Source organism: Hirundo rustica, chromosome 22 (genome assembly GCF_015227805.2).
Source record: "Hirundo rustica isolate bHirRus1 chromosome 22, bHirRus1.pri.v3, whole genome shotgun sequence".
Classification (NCBI taxonomy): domain Eukaryota; kingdom Metazoa; phylum Chordata; class Aves; order Passeriformes; family Hirundinidae; genus Hirundo; species Hirundo rustica.
In genome coordinates this window covers 6,275,782-6,296,928 of record NC_053471.1, presented here as the reverse complement: position 1 = coordinate 6,296,928, position 21,147 = coordinate 6,275,782, and the positions used below count along the sequence as shown (strand labels likewise).

At 59.8% G+C, this 21,147-nt stretch overlaps 1 protein-coding gene across 1 annotated transcript; it reads right to left on the bottom strand.

Moving 5' to 3' along the window:
• Window positions 1-5,171: 5,171 nt before the first annotated feature.
• PERM1 (PPARGC1 and ESRR induced regulator, muscle 1) lies at window positions 5,172-13,372 on the bottom strand. Its single transcript, XM_040084882.2, has 4 exons — window positions 13,214-13,372; window positions 10,134-12,656; window positions 8,667-8,783; window positions 5,172-6,853 (listed from the first exon to the last, which is right to left on the bottom strand). The coding sequence occupies exons 2-4, from the start codon at window positions 12,652-12,654 to the stop codon at window positions 6,774-6,776; spliced, it is 2,718 nt and encodes a 905-aa protein (XP_039940816.1). The 5' UTR covers window positions 12,655-12,656; window positions 13,214-13,372; the 3' UTR covers window positions 5,172-6,773.
• Window positions 13,373-21,147: the final 7,775 nt, after the last annotated feature.

Sequence of the window (21,147 nt, the reverse complement as noted above, 5' to 3'; positions counted from 1 at the left end):
TTCGGGGAGGATCTGCACCTGATAACCCCCCCAAATATCGATTTATTCCCAACCAAACCGCGCTAGGGGACGTCCCAAGTGAGATGAGGTGATCCAAGGGGGGTCTCCAGGCCCCTGGGTGAGCGCTCTGAGGGTCCCCAGCGCGTTTTACCGGGGCTCTCGGAGGGGACATGTCACCGCTCCCCGGTGGGCTCCGGTGAGATCGGACAATTCCCGGGGGTGGTTTCCCTCCTTTGCCGTCCTGCACTTGGATGAGGGGGAATTTTTGCCCCTGGGGTGTGTCCGGGAGCATTCCCAGAGCGCCTCCGGCTCCTGCTCTCCCCTAAACCCTGACCCGAGTCTCGGCCAGGACCTGGGCTTGGGTTTTCCCCAGTGCTGCTCCGGGGGGTTCGGGGCTGTAAAACTCCCCCCTTCCTCCTGCTTTGCTTTTCCTCCGACACATTTCTCAGCAGAGCCGGGATCTAAAAATGGCTTTATTTATTTGGAGCGGCCCCAGATCTGTCCGGGCGGCACTGAGGTGGAAATGGGCACCTGCAAACACAAAAAAACCTCTTAAATCCCCGCCACGGATCCCCGCTCCTTCCCTGCTGCTGCAGGGGTCCTGGGGCTCTCTCTGCTCTCTGATTTTTTGAGCCACAATTCCAAACTTTTCTTTTTTCTCCCCTCAAAGAATAAACAGCAAATTTTAAGGGGGAAAGGAAAATAAAAATCAGTGAAAGTGGAGCTTGTCACCTGCTCCTTTGGCTTTGAGAGCGGGGAGGAATTCTCAGCGAGAGAACACAGGGTTTAGCAAAAACCAACCTGGTTCCTGTACTTTTATTTTAATTTTTATTAATTTTTATTAATTTTTTAGTAATTTTATTGATAAAAATATATTTATATATTTATCTATATTTATATATTTTAACGTGTAAAAATATTAAAATATATTTAAATATATAATTTATTTTTATTCATAAAATATCTTTTTTGTTTACCTTTTTGTCTTCTTCATCACTAAATATATATAAATAAATATTTATATATATTTGACGTGTGTTCAAGATGTATATTTTATATATTTATATATAAATATTTATATATTTACATGTAAATGTATATATATACACCTCTCTCTATACACACACATTAATACACATATAGGTAAATGTGTATGTATAATACATATTTTTAAATATATATATTTGTGTATGTATATATATTTGATGTGTGTGTTATATATACACATACACACATTAAATACACATATGTGAATGTATATGTGTGTATATATATATTTGTATATATATTTAATGTGTGTGTTACAATATATATCTCACACATTAAATATACATATATGTGAATGTATATGTATAATATATATTATTTTTATCTATAATATCTATACTAATATATAAAATATATATTGCATATAAAATTAATTATATTATAGATGGTATGTAGTATATTTATAAGATATATTATATTATATTATATTATATTATATTATATTATATTATATATTTATATATTATATAAAAACACGTCTATAATATACAATATACAATATACAATATACAATATACAATATACAATATACAATATACTACATATATTCTATATTGTATATTATATATTGTATATTATATATTGTATATTATATTACCTATTACCTATTACCTATTACCTATAATATATAATATATAAGGTATAAGGTATAAGGTATTAGGTATTAGGTATTATAGATATTAGTTATATATAATTATTATATATAATATATTTTACATACACACACACACACACATATATATATATATAAAAGTCTTTTTGAGGACATTTGAGGATTTCCGGGAATCCCTCGGGGCGCGGTTCTGTCCCTTCCTGCTCCGACACCCCGAGTTTGGGCCGGCTCCGTCCCTCCCTGGAGCTCCGGGGGTTTCGGGGCCCGCTCCGCGCTCCGATGAGCGGCTCCCGGAGCTCCCTGCGGGCGGGAGAATCTTCCAGAACACGCGGAGCTCTGCCAGGAGCCAGCCATGGGAGCTGCTGCCGCCTGTGCCCCTGCCCGGCGCGGCTGGCACAGCGCCCACCCCAAAATACCCCCCTGGGGGGCGGGCAGAGGCAGGGAGACTCCCAGGAAATGGGAAAAAGAGGGGGAAAATCGGGAGGAAGACAAGGAAAATGGGGAGAGAAAAAAAATGGGGAGAAGAGAAGGAAAGTGGGAAAATGAGAAGGAAAATGGGGAGAAGGAAAATGGGAAAATGAGAAGGAAAATGGGGAGAAGGAAAATGGGAAAAAGAGAAGGAAAATGGGGAGAAGGAAAATGGGGAAATGAGAAGGAAAATGGGGAGAAGGAAAATGGGAAAAAGAGAAGGAAAATGGGGAGAAGGAAAATGGGAAGACGAGAAGAAAAATGGGAAGAAGAGAAGAAAAATGGGAAGAAGAGAGGAAAAGTGAGAAGAAGAGGAGAAAAATGGGAAGAAGAGAAGGAATATGGGAAGAAGAGAAGGAAAATGGGAAAAAGAGAAAAAAAATGGGAAGAAGAGAAGGAAAATGCAGAGAAAAGAAAACAGGAAGCTCTGCTCTGATTTCATCACCGAGAGGTGAGGGGGGAAAAAAAAAATCCGAGTGAAAGAGCTGCTGCTCCTAAAGCCATTCCCGGAAAAATAAAATAAACAAAAATTCTAAAAAAAGGGGAGAGGAATCCCTGAAGTGTCCGGGCGGGATGAAATACGGACGAAACACGGGCAGCTCCTCGGGGAGCACCTGCCTGACTTTTTCATGTGCCTGGCGCCGGCGGGTGTCAGATGAGGGAGCGACGTGCGCGGCAGAGCTGGCGCCGCTGCCAGCGCCCGCCCTGACCCCGGGCACGGAAAGATCCCTGCGGCTGTGCCCGGCAAAGGGGCAGGAGGGCAAAACCCCTCGGTGCCGCAGGCCTGGGAGAAATCCTTGGGTTTCTTAACCAAATGGGCTTAAAAACGGGAAGAAAAGAGGCTAAAGGAGCACAAATGGCCTGTCCTAAATTCCTAAAGAAAGGGGAAAAAAGGAAAAAAAAAAAAAATTCTTAGATAAACCCAAACTTTCCGACTCGCCGCATTTGGTTACTGAATTCTGCTGTGTACAAAGAAGGGGGGAAATGTTGAATTTGCGAGGTTTAATCTCAGTTTTGGCTGTGGACAAAACCAAAAAACCAAAAAACCAAAACCAAAACCAAAAACCAAAACCAAAACCAAAACCAAAAACATCCCAGGCACGCTTGTCCTCGCTGTGAGGCGAAGGAGAGCGAGGAAACGGTCAGGGAATAAACCAAAACCGAGCGTTACCATTCCAGGCTGCTCTCCTCCCCGGCTGAGCGTGCTGGAGGCTCCCAGCTCTCCCGACACCTCTCAATAATTCCTTTCGCTCCAGCTGGGAGCGTCCAGCTGCTGAAATGCCCATCCCACCCCCCAAACTCTGCCCCCGGGCGCGTGGGGAGCAGCGCAGGGACGGCTGCAGGGGTCAGACACCAAATATCCCAGGGAGCAAAGGGTCCGGGCGCCTCCGGCACCCCCGGGAGTGCTCAGCTCTCCTGGGAATTGTGCTGGGATAGGGGCGTGGGGAGATGGGATATTCCCCATCTCCTCCGGGAGTTTGGGGGCACCGAGCCTTTCCCTGCTGGAGCAGCTCAGGGACAGCCAGGAGTCGCTGTCCCCACGCCAAGGATGTCCCCAGAGCCAGGGGATGGCCAGGAATGGGCCAGCACACGGCCCTGCCCCATTCCCTGTCCTGTTCCCTGACCCATTCCCATTCCCTGCCCCGTTCCCTGCCCCATTCCCTGCCCCGTTCCCATTCCCTGCCCCATTCCCTGCCCCATTCCCTGCCCCGTTCCCTGCCCCAGTCCCATTCCCTGCCCCATTCCCTGCCCCATTCCCTGCCCCATTCCCTGCTCCATTCCCTGCCCCGTTCCCTGCCCCGTTCCCTGTCCTGTTCCCTGCCCCATTCCCTGCCCCATTCCCTGCCCCATTATTTGCCCCGTTCCCTGCCCTGTTCCCTGCCCCATTCCCATTCCCTGCCCCATTCCCTGCCCCGTTCCCTGTCCCGTTCCCTGCCCCGTTCCCTGCCCTGCTCCCTGCCCCATTCCCATTCCCTGCCCCATTCCCTGCCCCATTCCCTGCCCCATTATTTGTCCCGTTCCCTGCCCCGGCCGTGCTCCAAAAGCGTCTCCAACACAAAGGGCTCGGCCAGAAACCCTCCCAGTTCCAGTGAAAGCTTCAACCACTGGGACAGGCACAAACCCCTGGGCCGGGGTCAAACCCAGACCTGGCAGCAGCTCCTTCCGGAGGGGAGATCCAGTCAGGAGAGAACTGCCAGGAGATCCAGCCAGGCCAGAGCTGTCACCCTGCTGTTTTAAAGAACGAAAGAAAAAAGGGAGAACGGCACAAAAGAGCTGAGCAGCGAAGCCGGGCGCTTCCCATCCCTGGGGGGCTCCAACCAGCGCCTCAAATCACCGGGACAGGCAGGAATCTGCGAGGCCGGGGCCGAACCCGGCGGTTCCCAGCACGGCTCCAGGTGCTCCGGGATGCGGGATCCCGAGGGATGCGGGAGCTTGTGCTGCCGGGCAGCTCCTGCTCGCCCACCTGGGGACAGGAGGGATCTCCGGGTCTCTGCTGGGGACCCAGCCGAGGGCAGGGACACAGCCCTGCTCTGTCCCCAGGGCCCCAAACGCGCCAGCTCCCGCAGTTTGGGTCCACACACACACACAGGGCACGGATTTCCCCTCCTGCAAAGCCGGGACTCCTTTAACATCTCCCCACAGATGTTGGAAAAGCCTGGGAGGTTTTCCCAGCCTCAGGGATCCGGGGATTTTAATTCTGTACAAAACAAGCAGAAACAAGATCGGGGGGAGGAAAAAAAAATGGAAAATGGTGGAAAACAGAGCTTGACTTTCAAGCCAAGGGAGCCTCTTGTGTCAAGGAATTCACCCTCAAAGCATTTACTGCTTAAAACAGAACTGTAAAAACTCCTGAGGTACAATAAATATATTAAATATCCACCTGAGATGTGTCAGCTGCAAGTCAGGGAGTTTGCGCCGTGGTTTGCATCATTTTATTCTCTCCAGCACATCCCCAACACCCCCAACAAAACCTCTGCTGCCCCGAACTCTTCGCACCTAATTCTGATTTTTCCGTCCCCCCCCACAGAGGCCACAGAAGCAGTAAACGAGACAGAACTTTATTAGAAGCTTCCAGCACATTCCACCTGCCCTGCTCCCCTCCACAGCAGCGCTCTGGGCAGCGCTCAGCCGCTCCAGCCCGTGCCAGCCCCACATCTCACCGCGCCCCGCGGCCCCAGCGCTCCCTGGCACACACCAAAGCCCAGGGAAAGGAACCTACCCTCTGGAATTCCAGGGACACAAACCCCAGCACAGGGAAAGGAACCTCCCCTCTGGAATTCCAGAGACACAAACCCCAGCACAGGGAAAGGAACCTCCCCTCTGGAATTCCAGGGACACAAACCCCAGCACAGGGAAAGGAACCTCCCCTCTGGAATTCCAGGGACACAAACCCCAGCACAGGGAAAGGAACCTCCCCTCTGGAATTCCAGGGACACAAACCCCAGCACAGGGAAAGGAACCTCCCCTCTGGAATTCCCAACACACAAACCCCAGCACGGCTCTCAGAGCTCGAGTGGAGCCCAACCCCTGCTGGGAAGGTGAGGAAAGGGAATTTCTCCTGGGAAATGCCCTGGAGCGCTGAGGGAGGCGCTGGGATGAGGGAAAAATGGAAAAGTCTCCTTTTCCCCCCTCACTTTCCATTCCAGGCCCCTTCGAGCCCTCCCCAGCCCCACGCTCCCCTCACCGCAGCCAATAAATCGAATTCCCAAATATCTTTTCCCTGCCGATTGGCACAGCCAAACCCATGCACGTCCTTCTCCCTCCTCTCCAACATCCTCCTGCCCCCTTTCCCGAGGCTTCCCTGAGCTCAGCCCCTTTCCCTGCTGCCCTTCCCACGCCGTCCGCGCCCCTCGGGACCCTCCCCGGCTGTCCCTGCCCCCGGGTGCTCTCCTGCGGGACGGGGACGGGGACAGGGACAGGGACAGGGGACAGGGGACAGGGACAGGGACAGGGACAGGGGACAGGGACAGGGACAGGGACAGGGACAGGGACAGGGACAGGGACAGGGACGGGGACAGGGACGGGGACGGGGACAGGGACAGGGACAGGGACAGGGACAGGGACAGGGACAGGGGACAGGGGACAGGGACAGGGGCAGGGACAGGGACAGGGATGGGGACAGGGACAGGGACACAGAGCAGGGACAGGGACAGGGGCAGGGACAGGGACGTGTCCCCGCAGCAGCTGTCCCCAGGGACAGAGCGACACGTGCGACAGAAACCTCATCCCCGCGGCGAGCTGGGGCTCCTCGGGGCGAAACGCTAGCGGCTGAGCTGTGCTGGGGCCATCAAAGCTCGGCCCCCGCATCCCCCGGAGCTGCTGCCCAGCCCGGGCTCAGCCAAGCTCGTCCCAAAGCTCTCTTCTCCTCCTTCACAGACATCCCGGCTCTTCCTGCGCCGCCAGGCGATTCCAGCAGGGAGGAGGGACCTGGGCATTGCCGGGGGGGCAGCGCCAGCCCCTGTCACCTCTGTCCTGTCTGTCTGTCCTGTCCCCGGGGGGGTCCCGCTCCCTGTGCCGTCCTGTCCCGCCGCGGATGGCTCCGGAGAAGTTCTCGGTGCTGGCTCCAGGCTTCTCCCGGAGTCCAGAGGAAAGTCCGGGGCTCTGCCCGCGCCGGCCCCGGGCAGCGGCTCCGGCGGGGCCGGGGTTAAGTCCGGGGGTGCCCTTCCCTGACCTGCCGTCGGAAGTAGCGGATGGCCGAGAGGGTGCCGAAGCTCGCCAGGAACACTGGAAAAGAGCCCGACACGTTCCCACAGTGACTCTGGGGGCTTCTCCCACACCTCAGGATCTTTTCCCAGCCTGTGGGACACAGCGGGGGTCACTCCTCTCCCCGTCCCAGGCCCCTCCTGACTTTGGTTTTCCTTCCCACCCCACGGAATTTGTTCCCAGCTGCCCACAGCCCGATTATCCCAGGGTTTGGGTGCATGGAGATCAGGCAAAATTCCATAAAATTCCATTCAACACGGCTGGTTTTTAGGGAAAGGCTCAGTGGGCTCTCCCGGTGGTGTGCGGTGGTTTGGATGCACAGATCCAGTTGGGGATTTCATGGATTGGGTGGGTGCACAGATCCAGAAGGAGATTTCATGGATCAGGTGGACGCACAGATCCAGAAGGAGATTTCATGGATCAGGTGGACGCACAGATCCAGTTGGGGATTTCATGGATTGGCTGGAGTCACAGGTTCACATGGAGACTTGATCTTGGATGAGGAAGACACACTGGGAAAACCTCACCAGGGCTTCAGGACAGCACCTTCATTCCCTGCTTCTGTTTGGACCAGGAGGACGCCGAGAAAAATCCCATTTTTGGGATTGTTCTGGGGATTTTCTGCTCCCAGCCAATAGCAGAAAATATCCAAAACCCCGAATCAAAAACCCTAGGGACACAAGGAATAGCTGATGGGGACAAAAGACAAACCCAGCTCTGCTCTGCACTCGCACCTAAATGTTTTTGACTTGGTTTACAAGAGATTTTAAGTTCCCTTGATTCCCAAGCAAAACCGGGAACCCGAGCCGTGTTTTTGGACCCAAATTCAGACTGGGTTTTGGTTTCTGTTAGAGGAACACAAATTCAGCCTGTTGGAAGCCCAAACGCCCGGAGGGATCGGTGTGGAACAGCCGCTGCCTCCCTCCTCTCCAGCTCATTCCAGCCCGGGGCACGAGGAGCGTATCCCGTTTTCCACACCTTTCCCGGGGCCACGTCCTCCACCCCAAAGCCTCAGCAGCCCAGGGGGAACAGGCCAAGAGCTGCTTGTGATGGTGGCACGGAATAGCTCAGGAGCTATTCCCAGCCCGCGGTGTCAGCTTCCTGGTGACCTTCGCCGGGAACATTCCTGGCCTGGAAAAGCAGCAGGAAGCCTTGGTCCTGGCATTTCTTCCCATGGAGTGGGGCTCTCCAGGGCAGGAATGAGCAATGCTGCTCTGGGAGGGTTCTCCAGGGCTGGACCTGCTGCATCCAGGGCAGGAATCGGGAATGCTGCTCTCCCTGAGCCGTTCCCTGCTCACCCAGATGTCCCCGCTCCCGTGGGATTCAGTGAATTCGTGTTTCCTCAACTTCCTCTCTCCCCACCAGCTTCCAGGGGCTGGGGTTGGAGAGGAGGGGATCCCGCAGATCCCCAGGGAACTGCAGGACTCCGTGCAGGAGGATGATGCCTCAGCTGAGCTGTGTTTGGGGAGAGGATTAAACCTTGCGGGAACATCAGAAAAACACGGGAATTGCGTCCCAGCTGGGATGAGGGAATCTGAACCCGCTCACTCCAGATCCCACGGAAATCCCGACGAACTGCTCCCCGCCAGGGGCCGGATGGAGCAGGACCCAGGCTGCGGACACAGCTCAGCTCCAGCCACTTTGCCACAAGCACAAAAGCCGTGAGCAGGGATCAGGATCAGGGGAGAGACAAGGCACGGGAACCACTTTGGAAAACCAGGGAAAGGCCGCGCTTCCCCGCGGGCAGCTGCAGGTATAAATATCCCGCATTTCCTCCCTGCCAAGTGCCCCCCGGAGCCCTTCCCACCCCTCTCCAGGCGGGCACTGTACGTACTGGTCTTCCAGGCATCCGGAGCCTGCAGGTCAGATGTCTTCACGGCCCAGGAGGCGAAGGCGCAGAAGACGAGGCACATGTCCTTGTGGCTCAGCACCCGCGGGTCCTCCGCTGCTCCTGCCACGACAGCAGCGCCAGGTCGGGGGGCTTTGTGCCACCCCCTCTGCCAGCCCTGCCCTCCCCCCGGCACAGCAAATCCCTGCCTCTCCCGGGAAATCCTCCCTGGAGGTGGTTTTGCCCCGGGGCTGAGCTCAGAGGGCGCTGTTCAGGGCTCTGTGCGTCCCCAAGGGACAGTGGCACATTTGTCACCCCCCCCTCAGCCTCGCGCCTTGTTGGAAACCCCGAGGAAATGTTTGTTAAGGCCGCCCCAGGCCGCCTCCCCGCGGACCTTCCCCGCCCTCCGTGGCGGCTGGAGTCGGGTGTGGGCAGCAGATTTAGGAGGGAGCGATTCCTGGGGGTGCAGGCAAGGTCCCCTCCCTGTCACCGGTGTCCCCAGGCGCAGCCGGCTCAGCGTCCCTCCGGGCGTCCCAGCCCACTGCTGCCTCCTCCAGGGACGGGAGACACCCCGAGCGCTCTGCGCTCCCTGCCCCGCCGCGCTTCCAGCCCGGAACAACCTGCCGGCCTCTCTCAACATCGGGGGATTTATGCTCCTATTCGTTTGATCAGGCTTTTAATTAAAACCGGCTCATTAATTAGCTGTGGCCGCCTCACAAGGGTTTTTTTCTCCGCGCAAACAGACTGGGAGCTCGGGTTTGAGGCTCCCTTTGGGATGGCTCCCTCGTTAGTTGGGTTTGGTATTAACTCTGAGGCTCTGAGCATCATTTAAGATCAAATCCAAATCCTGTCCTCGGGGGTCGAACTTCTCCCTTTATTCCCATTCCTCTCACCTGCCCCCAGGAAACGCCCAGGTGACCTCTGAGGTCTCAGGGCAGTGTTTTTCTGATCAGAATGGGTTTTACAGTCCCACATTCCCTGTGTGTGCTGGGGGACCTGGCCGGGAGCACGGGGACACAGGGAACATCCCGAGGGACAGCCTGAGGGGACACAGGGAACATCCCGAGGGGACACAGGGAACATCCCGAGGGAACAGCCTGAAGGGACACAGGGAACATCCCGAGGGACAGCCTGAGGGGACACAGGGAACATCCCGAGGGGACACAGGGAACAGCCCGAGGGGACACAGGGAACATCCCGAGGGGACACAGGGAACATCCCGAGGGAACAGAGGGAACATCCCAAGGGACATCCCATGGGAACAGAGAGAACATCCCAAGGGACATCCCATGGGAACAGAGAGAACATCCCAAGGAACACCCCAAGAGGACACAGGGAACATCCCAAGGAACGCTCCAAGAGGACACAGGGAACATCCCAAGGGACACCCCAAGGGAACAGAGGGAACATCCCAAGGGACAGCCAGGGTGACACAGCCCGGGACACGTCCCTGCAGGGGATATCGGGATTTACCTCTCAGTGCCAGGGCCTTGTCCGCATCCTCCGGCCATGCCTGGGCTCCTCCCAGCGGGACCAGGGCGAGGTTCTCCCCGGATCTTCTGGGCACCAGGGCCTGCGAGGTTGAGGCTCGGCCTCCTCCCAGCTGCATTTGCCTCTGCAGCAGGGACCTCAAAGCCCCCACAGCTTTCTTCACCTCGGAGGCCGGAGCCACGGAGAAAATCCCTCCCCAGCCCATCCTGTTGGGGGGTGTCTCTGGGAAGAAGTGTTCGTACATTTCAGGGACTGGGATTACCACGGTGTCCTCGCCTGGGGCCGAGTTCGGAGCCTCCTGTCGCAGCCCAGCGCGGTCCGAGCCGCCCAGCTTCTTCCTCCTCCTGTCTTTGGCTTTGCCTTTTTTCCTGCTTCCTTCTGGTTCGTTGAAAAAATACTCGTACAGTTCGGGCCAGGAGGTTTCCCTTTGCAAGGGGGATTTCCTCCCCTCCACGGAGCTCCCCAGCTCCTCCTCCTCCTGGGAATCACAGAACAGGTACTCGTACATCTCGGGCCAGGTCACATCCAGCGAGTTGGACTTGGCTGAGGCCCCGTCAGCAAAGCACAGGGGGCTCTTTGCCCTGGGGGTCTTGGCTGCAGCTTCCCAAGGGATCCCAGACGTGGGGATCGCGGGGATCCCCTCTGCGGGCTCACACGGGATCTCAATGGCAGGGATCCTGGGGATCTCGGCTGCGGGGATCCTGGGGATATCAATGGCAGGGCTCCTGGGGATCCCTGCTGCAGGCTCCCAAGGGATCCCCACTGGAGGAATCCTGGGGATCCCAGCTGCGGGCTCCCAAGTGATTTCAGCTACAGGTTTCCTGGGAATCACAGGCGCAAGCTCCCAAGGGATCCCAGCTGCAGGAACTGCAGGGATCTCTGAGGGCTTCTTGGGAATCTCAGCTGCAGGCTTCCTGAGAATCTCGGCTGTAGGAATTCCAGGGATCTCTGAGGGCTTCTTGGGAATCTCAGCTGCAGACTTCCCGGGAATCTCAGCTGCAGGAATTCCAGGGATCTCTGAGGGCTTCCTGGGAATCTCGGCTGCAGGAATTCCAGGGATCTCAACAGCAGGAACTGCAGGGATCTCAGCAGCAGGAATTCCAGGGATCTCTGAGGGCTTCCTGGGAATCTCAGCTGCAGGAATTCCAGGGATCTCAGCTGCAGGCTCCCCCCGGGCCCCCTCAGCAGCATTCCCTCCAAACGCTGCCGCGCTCCGGGGCTGGAGAGGCGTCCCCGGCATCTCCTGGCTCCCCTCTCCCGGAGCAGCCGCGGCTCCGTCGCCAGGGACCGCGGGGACGGTGTCACGCCCGCCCGAGCCCCCGGCCTGCCCAGCCTTTGGGGTCTTGGCGGCCTTTGTCTTCCCCGGGGACTGCGGCTCCTTCCCCCTCTGCTTTTGGGGAGCGGCCCCGGGCTCGGGGCCATCCCCGCCAGGGCCGGGCACCGAGCGCTTGCTCTCGGCGGCCTCCTCGCTGCCCAGCCTCACCAGCGCTCCCTTGGCCGCCTTGTCCTTCCCCCTGCCCTTCCGAGGGGACATCGGCGAGCCCGGAGGCGCCTTCCCGGCTCCGGCCGCGCCCGGCGCCGCGGTGCCCGCGGGGTCCCTGTCCCCCTCGGTGGCGCTGGCTCCGCGCTGCCTGCGGCTCTTCCTGGGCTGCGCCGGCACCTTGGGCCTCACCACGCTGGGGGATCCGCCCGGGGAGCTCGGCTCCGTGCCCGCCCTGTCCCCCTCCGCTGCCACGCTGGGGACCGTCCCCGGGGACGGGCTGGGCTCCGCGCCGGGCTCCGAGGGGGCAGCGCTTTTCTCGGCCCATCCCTCGGCGGAGGCTGCTGGAGCGTCCGGCTGTGCCACGGCTGCTCCTGGTTGTGCCACCGCTCCTGGCTGTGCCACGGCTGCTCCTGGTTGTGCCACCGCTCCTGGCCGTGTCACCGCCGCTCCTGGCTGTGCCACCGCTCCCGGCTGTGCCCCCGGGGCTCGTCCCCCTGCAGCATCCCCGCCCTGCTCGGGGGCTCCGCAGGGCTCCGCGTCCCGGCTGCCTCCGGCCGCTCCTTTCTCGGCCGCGTCCTGCCCCTGGCCACCCTGGGCGGTGCCACCGTCCGCGGTGGCCGCGGTGGCGGCCGCGGGTGGCCGCGGCGGCTGCCTCCTCTGCGCGCTGGGCATGGCAGCGGCCGGCGGGCGGCCGGGCCGGTCGCTGTCACACGGGACGCCGCCCGCAGAGCCCGGCTCCGCTTCGTCGCCGCTGCCCGAGCGGTGCCCACGCCGCGGCGGGCGCGGGGCGGTGTCGCCACGTGGGGCAGCGCCGGCCGTGCCAGGCCCTGGCTCTCCGCCCGGCCCCTCGGTGCCGCGGGCACGGAGGCGCCCCGGGGCGTCCCCTTGCTCAATGTCACTGAGGCACTGCTCCTCGGCCGTGGCCAGCGAGGCCGGCGCCAGGCTGCACTCCTCGGACGCCCGCAGGAACTCGGCCCACTCGCGGTCGTTCAGCTGGATGCTGTACTCGAAGTTATCCATGCCTGCGGCGTGGGGGGGGAGAGCAGAGGCGGGTCAGGGTGGAGGGGGCGAGGTGTGAGCCCCCGGCCCTTCCTGCCAGCTCCTCCCTTCCATCTGCCCGTCCTCGCGCGTTCCCAGCTGGAATTCCCAGCCCCTGGCAGCCTCGGCGGGGTGGGGATGGCTGCGCTGGATCACAACGCAGCCAGCAGTGAGAGGGGACGCTGCCACCCCCCTGCTGTCCCCGCTGCCACTGCCCCCCAGCACGGCTGCACCGGGATCGGGGTGCACCCCACGGCTGCTCCGGGGCTTTGGGACGCTCCCCACACCTGCACCGGGATCTGGATGCCCTGGACTCCAACACCCCATCACACCTCACCCCCTTTTTAAACTCATTTTGCCAGCAATCCCCCTAAAAACCGGCACGGACGTTCCCGAGCGTCCCTCACACAGCACAGACAGGACACGCCAGCGAAGCCGTGGGGGCAGCCCCGGGGAGGTGACAGCCGGCAGCAGGACAAGCGGGGAGGTGACAGAGGCCGGGGAGGTGACAGAGGTTGGGAGGTGACAAAGGCCATCCTACCTGTCCCCCAGCCCCAGGCGGGGATGGAGCCATTCGAGGAGCCAGGCAGGAGAGCCCTCCCAGCACAACATGATGCCTTGACGGGGGCAGAGAGCCCGGCTCCAGCTCCGATCCATTCAGGGGCTAAAAATAGACCCCCCCTCCCCGCTCCCTCCCCGGTGTCACTTGAGATCCCGGTGCCACCGGGCCGGAGAGGGCAGGCCCATATATAGAGCTGGTGGGGGACATGCCAGGGCGCCAGCCAATGTGTGACGGTGCCACAGCCGCTGCGGGTGCCCCTGCTCCCTTCTGGGGTCACTCCACGGGCCGGGCAAAGGGGACGGGCCTCGGAGCTCCCGGCCTTTGGCACACCCGGGCAGCGGTGACCGTCCTTTTTCCCACAGAGCCGCTTCCCTGCCTTAGTCACCCTCTCCGGGGTGACAGCACGTCACCTCGGGGCAGGGTTCAGCTATTTAGGGCGCTCCCAGGGCCTTAATTGCCGGCCCGGGTGACATCAGGAGATGACAGCCAGCACCGAGGTCTTGTGACAAACCTCGCAGGGTGCGTGGCAGCCGTCCCACGCCACCCCGGGCCACCTGGGCCACCTGGGGCGGGGAGCTCGGGGGGAGCCTGGCACCGGGGAGCGGCACGGCGGCCGAGGGCGGTCACGAAGCCGAGCCAGAAATAACCCTGAGCTCCCACCAGCCCCGGAGCCTTCCTCACACCTTCCTCCTCCCCGTCCCAGGGCTGGAAGAGCTGCCCTGGAGAAGAGCTGCCTGCAGGACAGGGGCTGGGACAGAGACCCCCCCAGGCCAGCCCCCGGCCCTGCTGCCCCCCGAGGCTCCAGCCACCCCCTCGGCCACCAGGACACCCCACTGCACACAGAGCTGAGAGGGACCCGTGGGCTCTGCACCCCCTCGGGGGTCCCGCAAGCTCTGCAGGGTGCTCCCCAGGGCCAGGTGCTCCCCAGGGCCCCCCTGCCCGCCCCAGGGACAGCGCCCGGCTCTGTCCCCGCGGGCAGGGGACAGCAGGGCCGCTCGGCCATCCCGCGGGGTGGAAGCTCCCCGTGGTGGCTGCTGTCCCGCACTGCACGGCTGGAGAGAGCCGGGACAGCCCAGCCCAGCCCAGCCCAGCCCAGCCGGAGGAAATCCTGCCCGGGACACGCTTCCCTCGTCCAGCCGGGAGCACGAGGGAGGGAAGAGCTGCTGCCTTCCCGTCCTGTCTCGCCCCTGATCCGGCTACGCCCTGCCCCGCTCCCCTCGCACGCCTGGCGGGGGAAACCGAGCGGCTTCCTCCTCTTGGCTGCAGCCGGCTTCCTCCCCTTTGAGCCGGGCTGGAGCCAGAGCGAGCTCCCAGCCGGGCCCGAACCGCAGCTGGGCTCGGATGAAAGGGGCAGAGGCGGCGGCGTCCCGCTGGCACAGCCACAGCAGACACCGTGCCACGTGTCCCAGCCCGGACACGAACCAGCCTGGGAGCAGGACGCGGCGCAGGGATTTTCTCTGGCTGTCCCGGGAGAAGCCCACGCAGCGCCCACGTGGGGAAATGACGCCTCAGCCGCCGCGTCCCTTCCTTTGACCGGGGCCACAACGGCCCGGCGTGGCCTCCAGGGACGCGTCCTGCTGTCCCTGGGCCCCACGGGTGGCACAGTGCCACCTCGCCGAGGACACTCAGTGAAGAGCCCGTGTCCCCTTCCCCTCTTGGCTCCCGTGCCTCTCCGGGATTCCTGGCTGCAGGGCTGCTGCAGGGCTGCTGCAGGGCTGCTGCAGGGCTGCTGCAGGGCTGCTGCAGCCCCATCCTGGCACCCAGCACCACCTCCAGGATGGGCGCTGTGGAATTAAGGACATGATATAAATATCCAATGTCAACCTGTAATGGGAGAAGGGCCCGAAATAAAGCAGCAGTTGTGGCCTCCCCTCTACCCCCGGGCCTGGCGTGGGAGAAACTGCCAGGATCAAGGGCATGGAAAAGGCAGGAAAAGTGGGAATGCCGTGGGGGGCACTTCCTTTGGGGTAGAGACACCTCCTGTGGCCCCAGGCTCGGCATTCAGCACTCCCTGCATAAAGAAACCTGGATTTCTGGGAAAGGAGCTCTCGGGGCAATACGGGATAATCCCCTTCCCACCCAAGAAACTCCATCTGGGAAAATTCTACCTTCGTGCAGCTTCTGAGAGCAGCACTGAAACGCCACGAGCGTGCGGGGGTTTGGCTGAATTCCCCGTGAGACAGCCCAGACAATGCCGAGAAATGTGGGTTTGATTAGGAAGATCCTCCCTGCCCTGATCTACACCCAGCACACGCTGCGCCTCAGGAAGGGAGAGACCGCAGGAAAAGCAACGGGGGGAAAAAAATAAAAAATAAAGCGTAATGGAAAAAGAAATCCATCCACAGCTTCAGGAGCAGGAAAACCTTGGCCCTTGCTCTTTGCCCGGGACAGAGAGGTTTATTTGTGAGGATTTTCTCATTCCTCCTTCAGTTTTAGCTGGATGATCCCTGATCAGCCGTGTCCCTGTCTGGCTGCTCCCTGGACGCTCGTCCCGTGCTCTCCCTGCCCTTCCACCCCGTGACCCGCTCCGATTCCTTCCTTCCCTTCCACAGAACTGTCACAGGGACAGCTCGGGATCAGGGAATGCTGCTCCCGAGCTCGCGCAGGGCCAGGAGCCCTCCCCGGGGAAGAAACCAGGGATTGGGATCTACCCCCGGGGAAAGGGCTGTGAGGAGCGGCTCCGCGCTGAGGAAAGGGTTAACCCTGCAGTGAAACTCCCAGCGCAGCGAAGCCGCAACCACCCGGCTGGTTTTGCTGGTTTGGGGGCAGGTGAGCAGCGATTATCACCCCAAACCACCCGAGCTCCGCATTGCTTGTGCCAAAACCCTTTAACTTTTTTTTTTTTTTCCCCCTTCGGGTTGTTTTTTTTGGTTTTGTGGGGGTTTTTTTTATATTTTTTTTTTTTTCGCCTGAAACTCCCTCCCCAGGCTCTGTTAAAATTCCAGCCCATGCTCCCCCAGCCGCCAGCAGCGGGCTCATGCAAAGGTCACCCTCGGCTCACTTGAAACCCAGCCCGCAGCTCGCCTGAAACTCTGCCAAGCTCTTCCCAGAGCTCGGCTCCTGGCCGGAGTTTCGGCTCGCTAATCCAAGCCCCGCCGGGTTTCAGATTTCTGCAGCAAGCTTTGGCTTCGCTCGCACACGAGCAGCCCCGGGCTGCGGCCGCTCTGCCCGCGGGAGCGGGACACGGCGGCAGCGCCGGCCCCCGCCCGGGAGAGGGGAAACAGAGCAGGGAGAGGCCTGGGGGGCACCGGGATGGGCTCCGGATCCAGGAGCAGCGTGGCACCGTCCTGGCAGCCCCCAGCTTTGGGCAGGCGGGGGCTGGGGGACGGTGCCCCCTGTGCCAGAGCTGTCCCCGGGCAGAGATCCCGGCAGGATGAGCCAAAGGCATGGGAGGGTTTGCTCACAGCAGCTGTGGCTGCCCCTGAGGATGCCCCAAGCCTGGCTGGACGGGGTTTGGAGCAGCCTGGGACAGTGGAAGGTGTCGCTGCTGCGGCGCGGGTGGCACCGGAGGAGCTCTGAGCTTCTTCCAGCCCAACCCGCTCCGTGATTCCGTGGCTCTGTGTGGCACGGTGGCACCACGGCCTGGCTGGCTGCGGTGCTCCTGGCTCGGGGACAGCAGCTGTAGGGCCAGGTGACCTCTGCCGTGTCCCAGCCACCTCCCTTCCCACGCCGTCCACTGAGAAAGTGAAGCCATTCCCTTTATTCCCTTTATTCCCTTTATTTATTCCCTTTATTCCCTTTATTCCCTCTATTCCCTTTATTCCCTTTATTCCCTTTATATCTCCTTTATTCTATTTAATCATTCCATTATTAATCCATATTATTATTATTATTATTCCATTATTATTCTATTTATTCAGTTTATTTTTTCTCACAGCTCCTCTAAAGAGGCCTCTGGGCCGAAGTTTCAGCTCCCAGGAGTCCCTTTCCCCCCTCCTGCGCGCTCCTTTTCCTGCCGTTTCCACTAGATGTCACTTACAGCCGCAAAGTCAGCGGTTTCCCTGGATTTTTTTTTTTTTTTCTTAACCTCCTTTCCGGAGGTTAAAATTCTGTGGAGCGGCTCTGTGGGGATCCTAAAAACGGCGCCTGGGGCGCGCAGAACAGGGGGGCAGCGCTGCCAGGGGAGCAGAGGGGTTTGGGGATCTCCTGAGCATCCATCCAGCTGCTGGGAGAAGGGAAAATCCCAGTTCCACGGGGCTGGGAGGGCAGGGGCTCGGCTGGCACTGTGCTGGGACACAAATGTGCCGGGGTGTCACCGGTGTCACCCGCGGGTCCCGAATCCCCGAGGCGCCGGGCAGCTCCGTGCCCGCGGCCAGCGAAGGGCTCTGGGCTGGGCTCTGCCCTGCCCTGGCACGTCCCGGAGGTGTTTGGGTTGATCCCAGCCCGACTGCAGAGCCGGGTGGAAGCCAAGCTGACAGAGCCCTGACCCACGGGGATCATCCAGCTCTTATCCCTGCCAGGACACCCCAAAAACCCCACCCAGATCTTCGGGATCTCTGGAATGTCGCCGTCCCCTGGGGGATTCCCAAAAACCCGGCCTGACCCTGCCCTGGCACAGCCCCAGCCGTTCCCTGGGTCCTGTCCCGGGTCAGCTCACGAGGAAGCTGCAGGGACCAGGAGCTGGATTCCCGGGCTCCCTTCGTGCCCTGCCCCTCCTGCACCCACAACGGGGCTTGGAGAGCTGCGGGATGGAGCAGCGCAGGGCAGGCACTGGTGGCCACCACGGTCACCGTCCTGGCCACCGGGAGCAAGGCCGGGCTCTGGAAGGAGCCAGAGAAAGGGAGAAGGACCCGAGGGTCGTCCCGGAGTGTCCAAGCTCTCCCTCCCCGCTCTGCCGGGGCGGCAGGCGCAGCTCTGCTGGCTGTCCGAGCTGATTAACGATGTTTGGGGTGGGAAGGGCCCCTCCTCCCCCAAACACCAGCTGTTCCACATCTGCAGGGCCCTGCCAGCCCCAAGGTCCCGGCTTCCTCACCCCGTCGCTGCCCAGCCCCTTCCCAGCAGCTCCCGTTCCCGGCTGTGTGGAAATTCCTGCACATCGCTCCCTGCGCTGACCCTGCGCTGATCCCGGGCTGATCCAGGGCTGATCCTGGGCTGATCCCAGCCTGATCCTGGCCTGATCCTGGCCATGATCCAGGGCTGATCCTGGGCTGATCCTGGGCTGATCCTGGCCATGATCCAGGGCTGATCCTGGGCTGATCCTGGGCTGATCCTGGCCCTGATCCTGGCCATGATCCAGGGCTGATCCCGGGCTGATCCCGGGCTGATCCTGGCCTGATCCTGGCCTGATCCTGGCCCTGATCCAGGGCTGATCCAGGGCTGATCCTGGCCTGATCCAGGGCTGATCCTGGCCTGATCCTGGCCCTGATCCAGGGCTGATCCAGGGCTGATCCTGGCCTGATCCTGGCCCTGATCCAGGGCTGATCCCGGGCTGATCCCAGCCTGATCCTGGCCTGATCCTGGCTCTGATCCTGGCCATGATCCAGGGCTGATCCTGGCCTGATCCTGTCCCTGATCCCGGCCCTCATCCCAGCCTGATCCCAGCCCGATCCTGGCCTGATCCCAGCCTGATCCCAGCCCGATCCCAGCCTGATCCCAGCCCGATCCCAGCCCGATCCCAGCCTGCTCCCAGCCCGATCCCAGCCTGCTCCCAGCCCGATCCCAGCCTAATCCCAGCCCAATCCCAGCCTGATCCCAGCCCGATCCCAGCCTAATCCCAGCCCAATCCCAGCCTGATCCCAGCTTGCTCCCAGCCCGATCCCAGCCTGCTCCCGTCCCACCCACTGCCAGCCGCCTCCAAGAGCGGTGCCGGGTCAGGTTGCAAACACAGCACACGCTGCTCCGCTCAGCCCCAGAGCGCTCCAGCCTGGCTTGGATCAAAGCACAGCCCAGCACATTCCTTAACCCTCTCCACTGCCTCTCCAAAGAGGCAATTCCCGGATGCGGGGGGAGCTGCCGCCCTGCTCTGCCGCGGGAAGCGTTCCCAGCCCCCGGGGACGTGCCAGCTGTGCGGAGGGAGCCGTGCCAGCAGCAACAGCAGGCTCAGCCCCGGGGCCTGACGAGTCCAAATGCCACTGGCACAGAAGCTCCGGCTCTCTGCCAGCTCCCGGGGAACGGAGGACATCCTTCCCCTGATCCCGAGATCCGCCTTCGCTCACCTGGGAACGTGCTGGAACCCTGGAAGCTCGGAATTTAAAGCTTTGGATTATAGTAATATATAAAGAGCTGTGTGGAAGATTTAGGGTGTAAGCTAAGTTCTTCTGCTTCGTGGCTTTGGGGGGGTGGTTTGTAATTAAAAAACCAACAGGAATGGAAAGCTCCGACCTGAACAGAGCTTCCTTTAATTTGTTCCCACATTTTTGGATCCAAAGCCCCACGGAGGCTCGCAGCCAGCCCTGATCTCCTCAGGCTGGAGGTTTTTACAGAGGTCTCTGAGGCAGAATTAGGATCAGAGCTGGTGCCACAGGAATTGCTCTGCGTTATCCGTTCCAGTGCCTCAGGGGGCTCCCAGCAGCCAGGGCAGAGCAGCAAACATAAAAACACAGAGGTGGGACAAAGCGTGGAATCCTGGAATGGTCTGGGCTGGAAAAAGCTCGGCAGGGACACCTTCCACCATCCCAGGCTGCTCCAAGCTCCAACCTGGCCTCGGACACTGCCAGGGATCCGGGGGCAGCTCTGGGTACCCTGTGCCGGGGCCTCCCCACCCCAAATTCCCCCTCAATCCTTCCTTTTCCTTTCCCAAGCTGAAGTCCTGGGTGTCTCTGTTGGTTCCACATCCCCACCGTCCCAAGAGCCCTCCTGGCACCGTGGGCAGGGCAGGAGCCCTGGCTGGGATAATCAGCTCCTGGGGAATCGCCCAGGCAGCGCCTGGAGCCGGCGAGGGGCTGCTGGAAGAGGCTGCAGCGAGTCAGGCAGCAGCCAAAGCTGTTCCTGCACCTTTTTTTTTTTTTGCAAATTCCTCCCCCGGGGGCAGAGAGGCTCAGAAACTCCCGGCATGGGACCGAGGCTCCCCTGCTCCGGCATCTTAACAAGAAGCAGCTGCTGGAGGCAGAGCGAGGGAAAAGCACAAGGGAAAGGCCCCGCTGCATTAATGAAAGGTCACCGGGCCATTCCAGAGGCTTCCCAATTACCTCTGGAAGAGTGTGGCTAATGTGAGATAATGATGTCACACAGCCACTAATGAGGCAGGTTATCCAAACCCCCTCCCCGCCAGCAGCTCCGGGAGGAGGCAGGGGGAAAGGGCCGCTCTTCCCTCTCCACCTTTTCCTTCGGGGCGCTGGATAATGGAGCCAGGGGAGGCAGGAGGAGAGGCCACAGCCCTCCTGGAGGGTTCTGTGCCGGGGAGCAGCTCGGCAAGGCCCCTTCCCCTCTGGAATTGCCCCTCGGGAGCGACAACAGGACACTGCGTGGCGCTGACCCCGCTGCCTCAGCGCTGGGGCCGAGCCCAGCCCCACTAGAGCTCCTTAACTGGGTGTAATTGGGAGGTGGAAGTCCGCTCCTGCTCTGGAAGGATCCGGCCCTTGGGCTGCCAGAGCAGGGGGATCTCCAAGGAACAGCTCTGCACGGGGAGAAGGATCCACAGGATCTTCTCTCAGCATCCCTCAGGGCAGGAGGAAAAGTGTCCCGGCGCTGTGTCCGGCCAGGGGACACAAAATCCCGCTGGGGTGGTTCCCTCTGAGCAGCAGCCGTGGCCTCACCTCCTCCCCCTCACCTCCAAGGGTCAGTGTTGGTTCGGGGGCTGGAATGCTCGATTCCTGCACCAGGCAGGACAAAACACCGGGACGAGGGGTTAAAGTCGGGCCACAAATGGAAAAAAAAGGCACCAGTTCTTGGAAGGGGAAGGGGAAAGGGGACAGAGAGCCAGGGCAGCTCCCAAAATAAACCACTGTGAACATCTGGAGTTGAGAGAGGTGGAC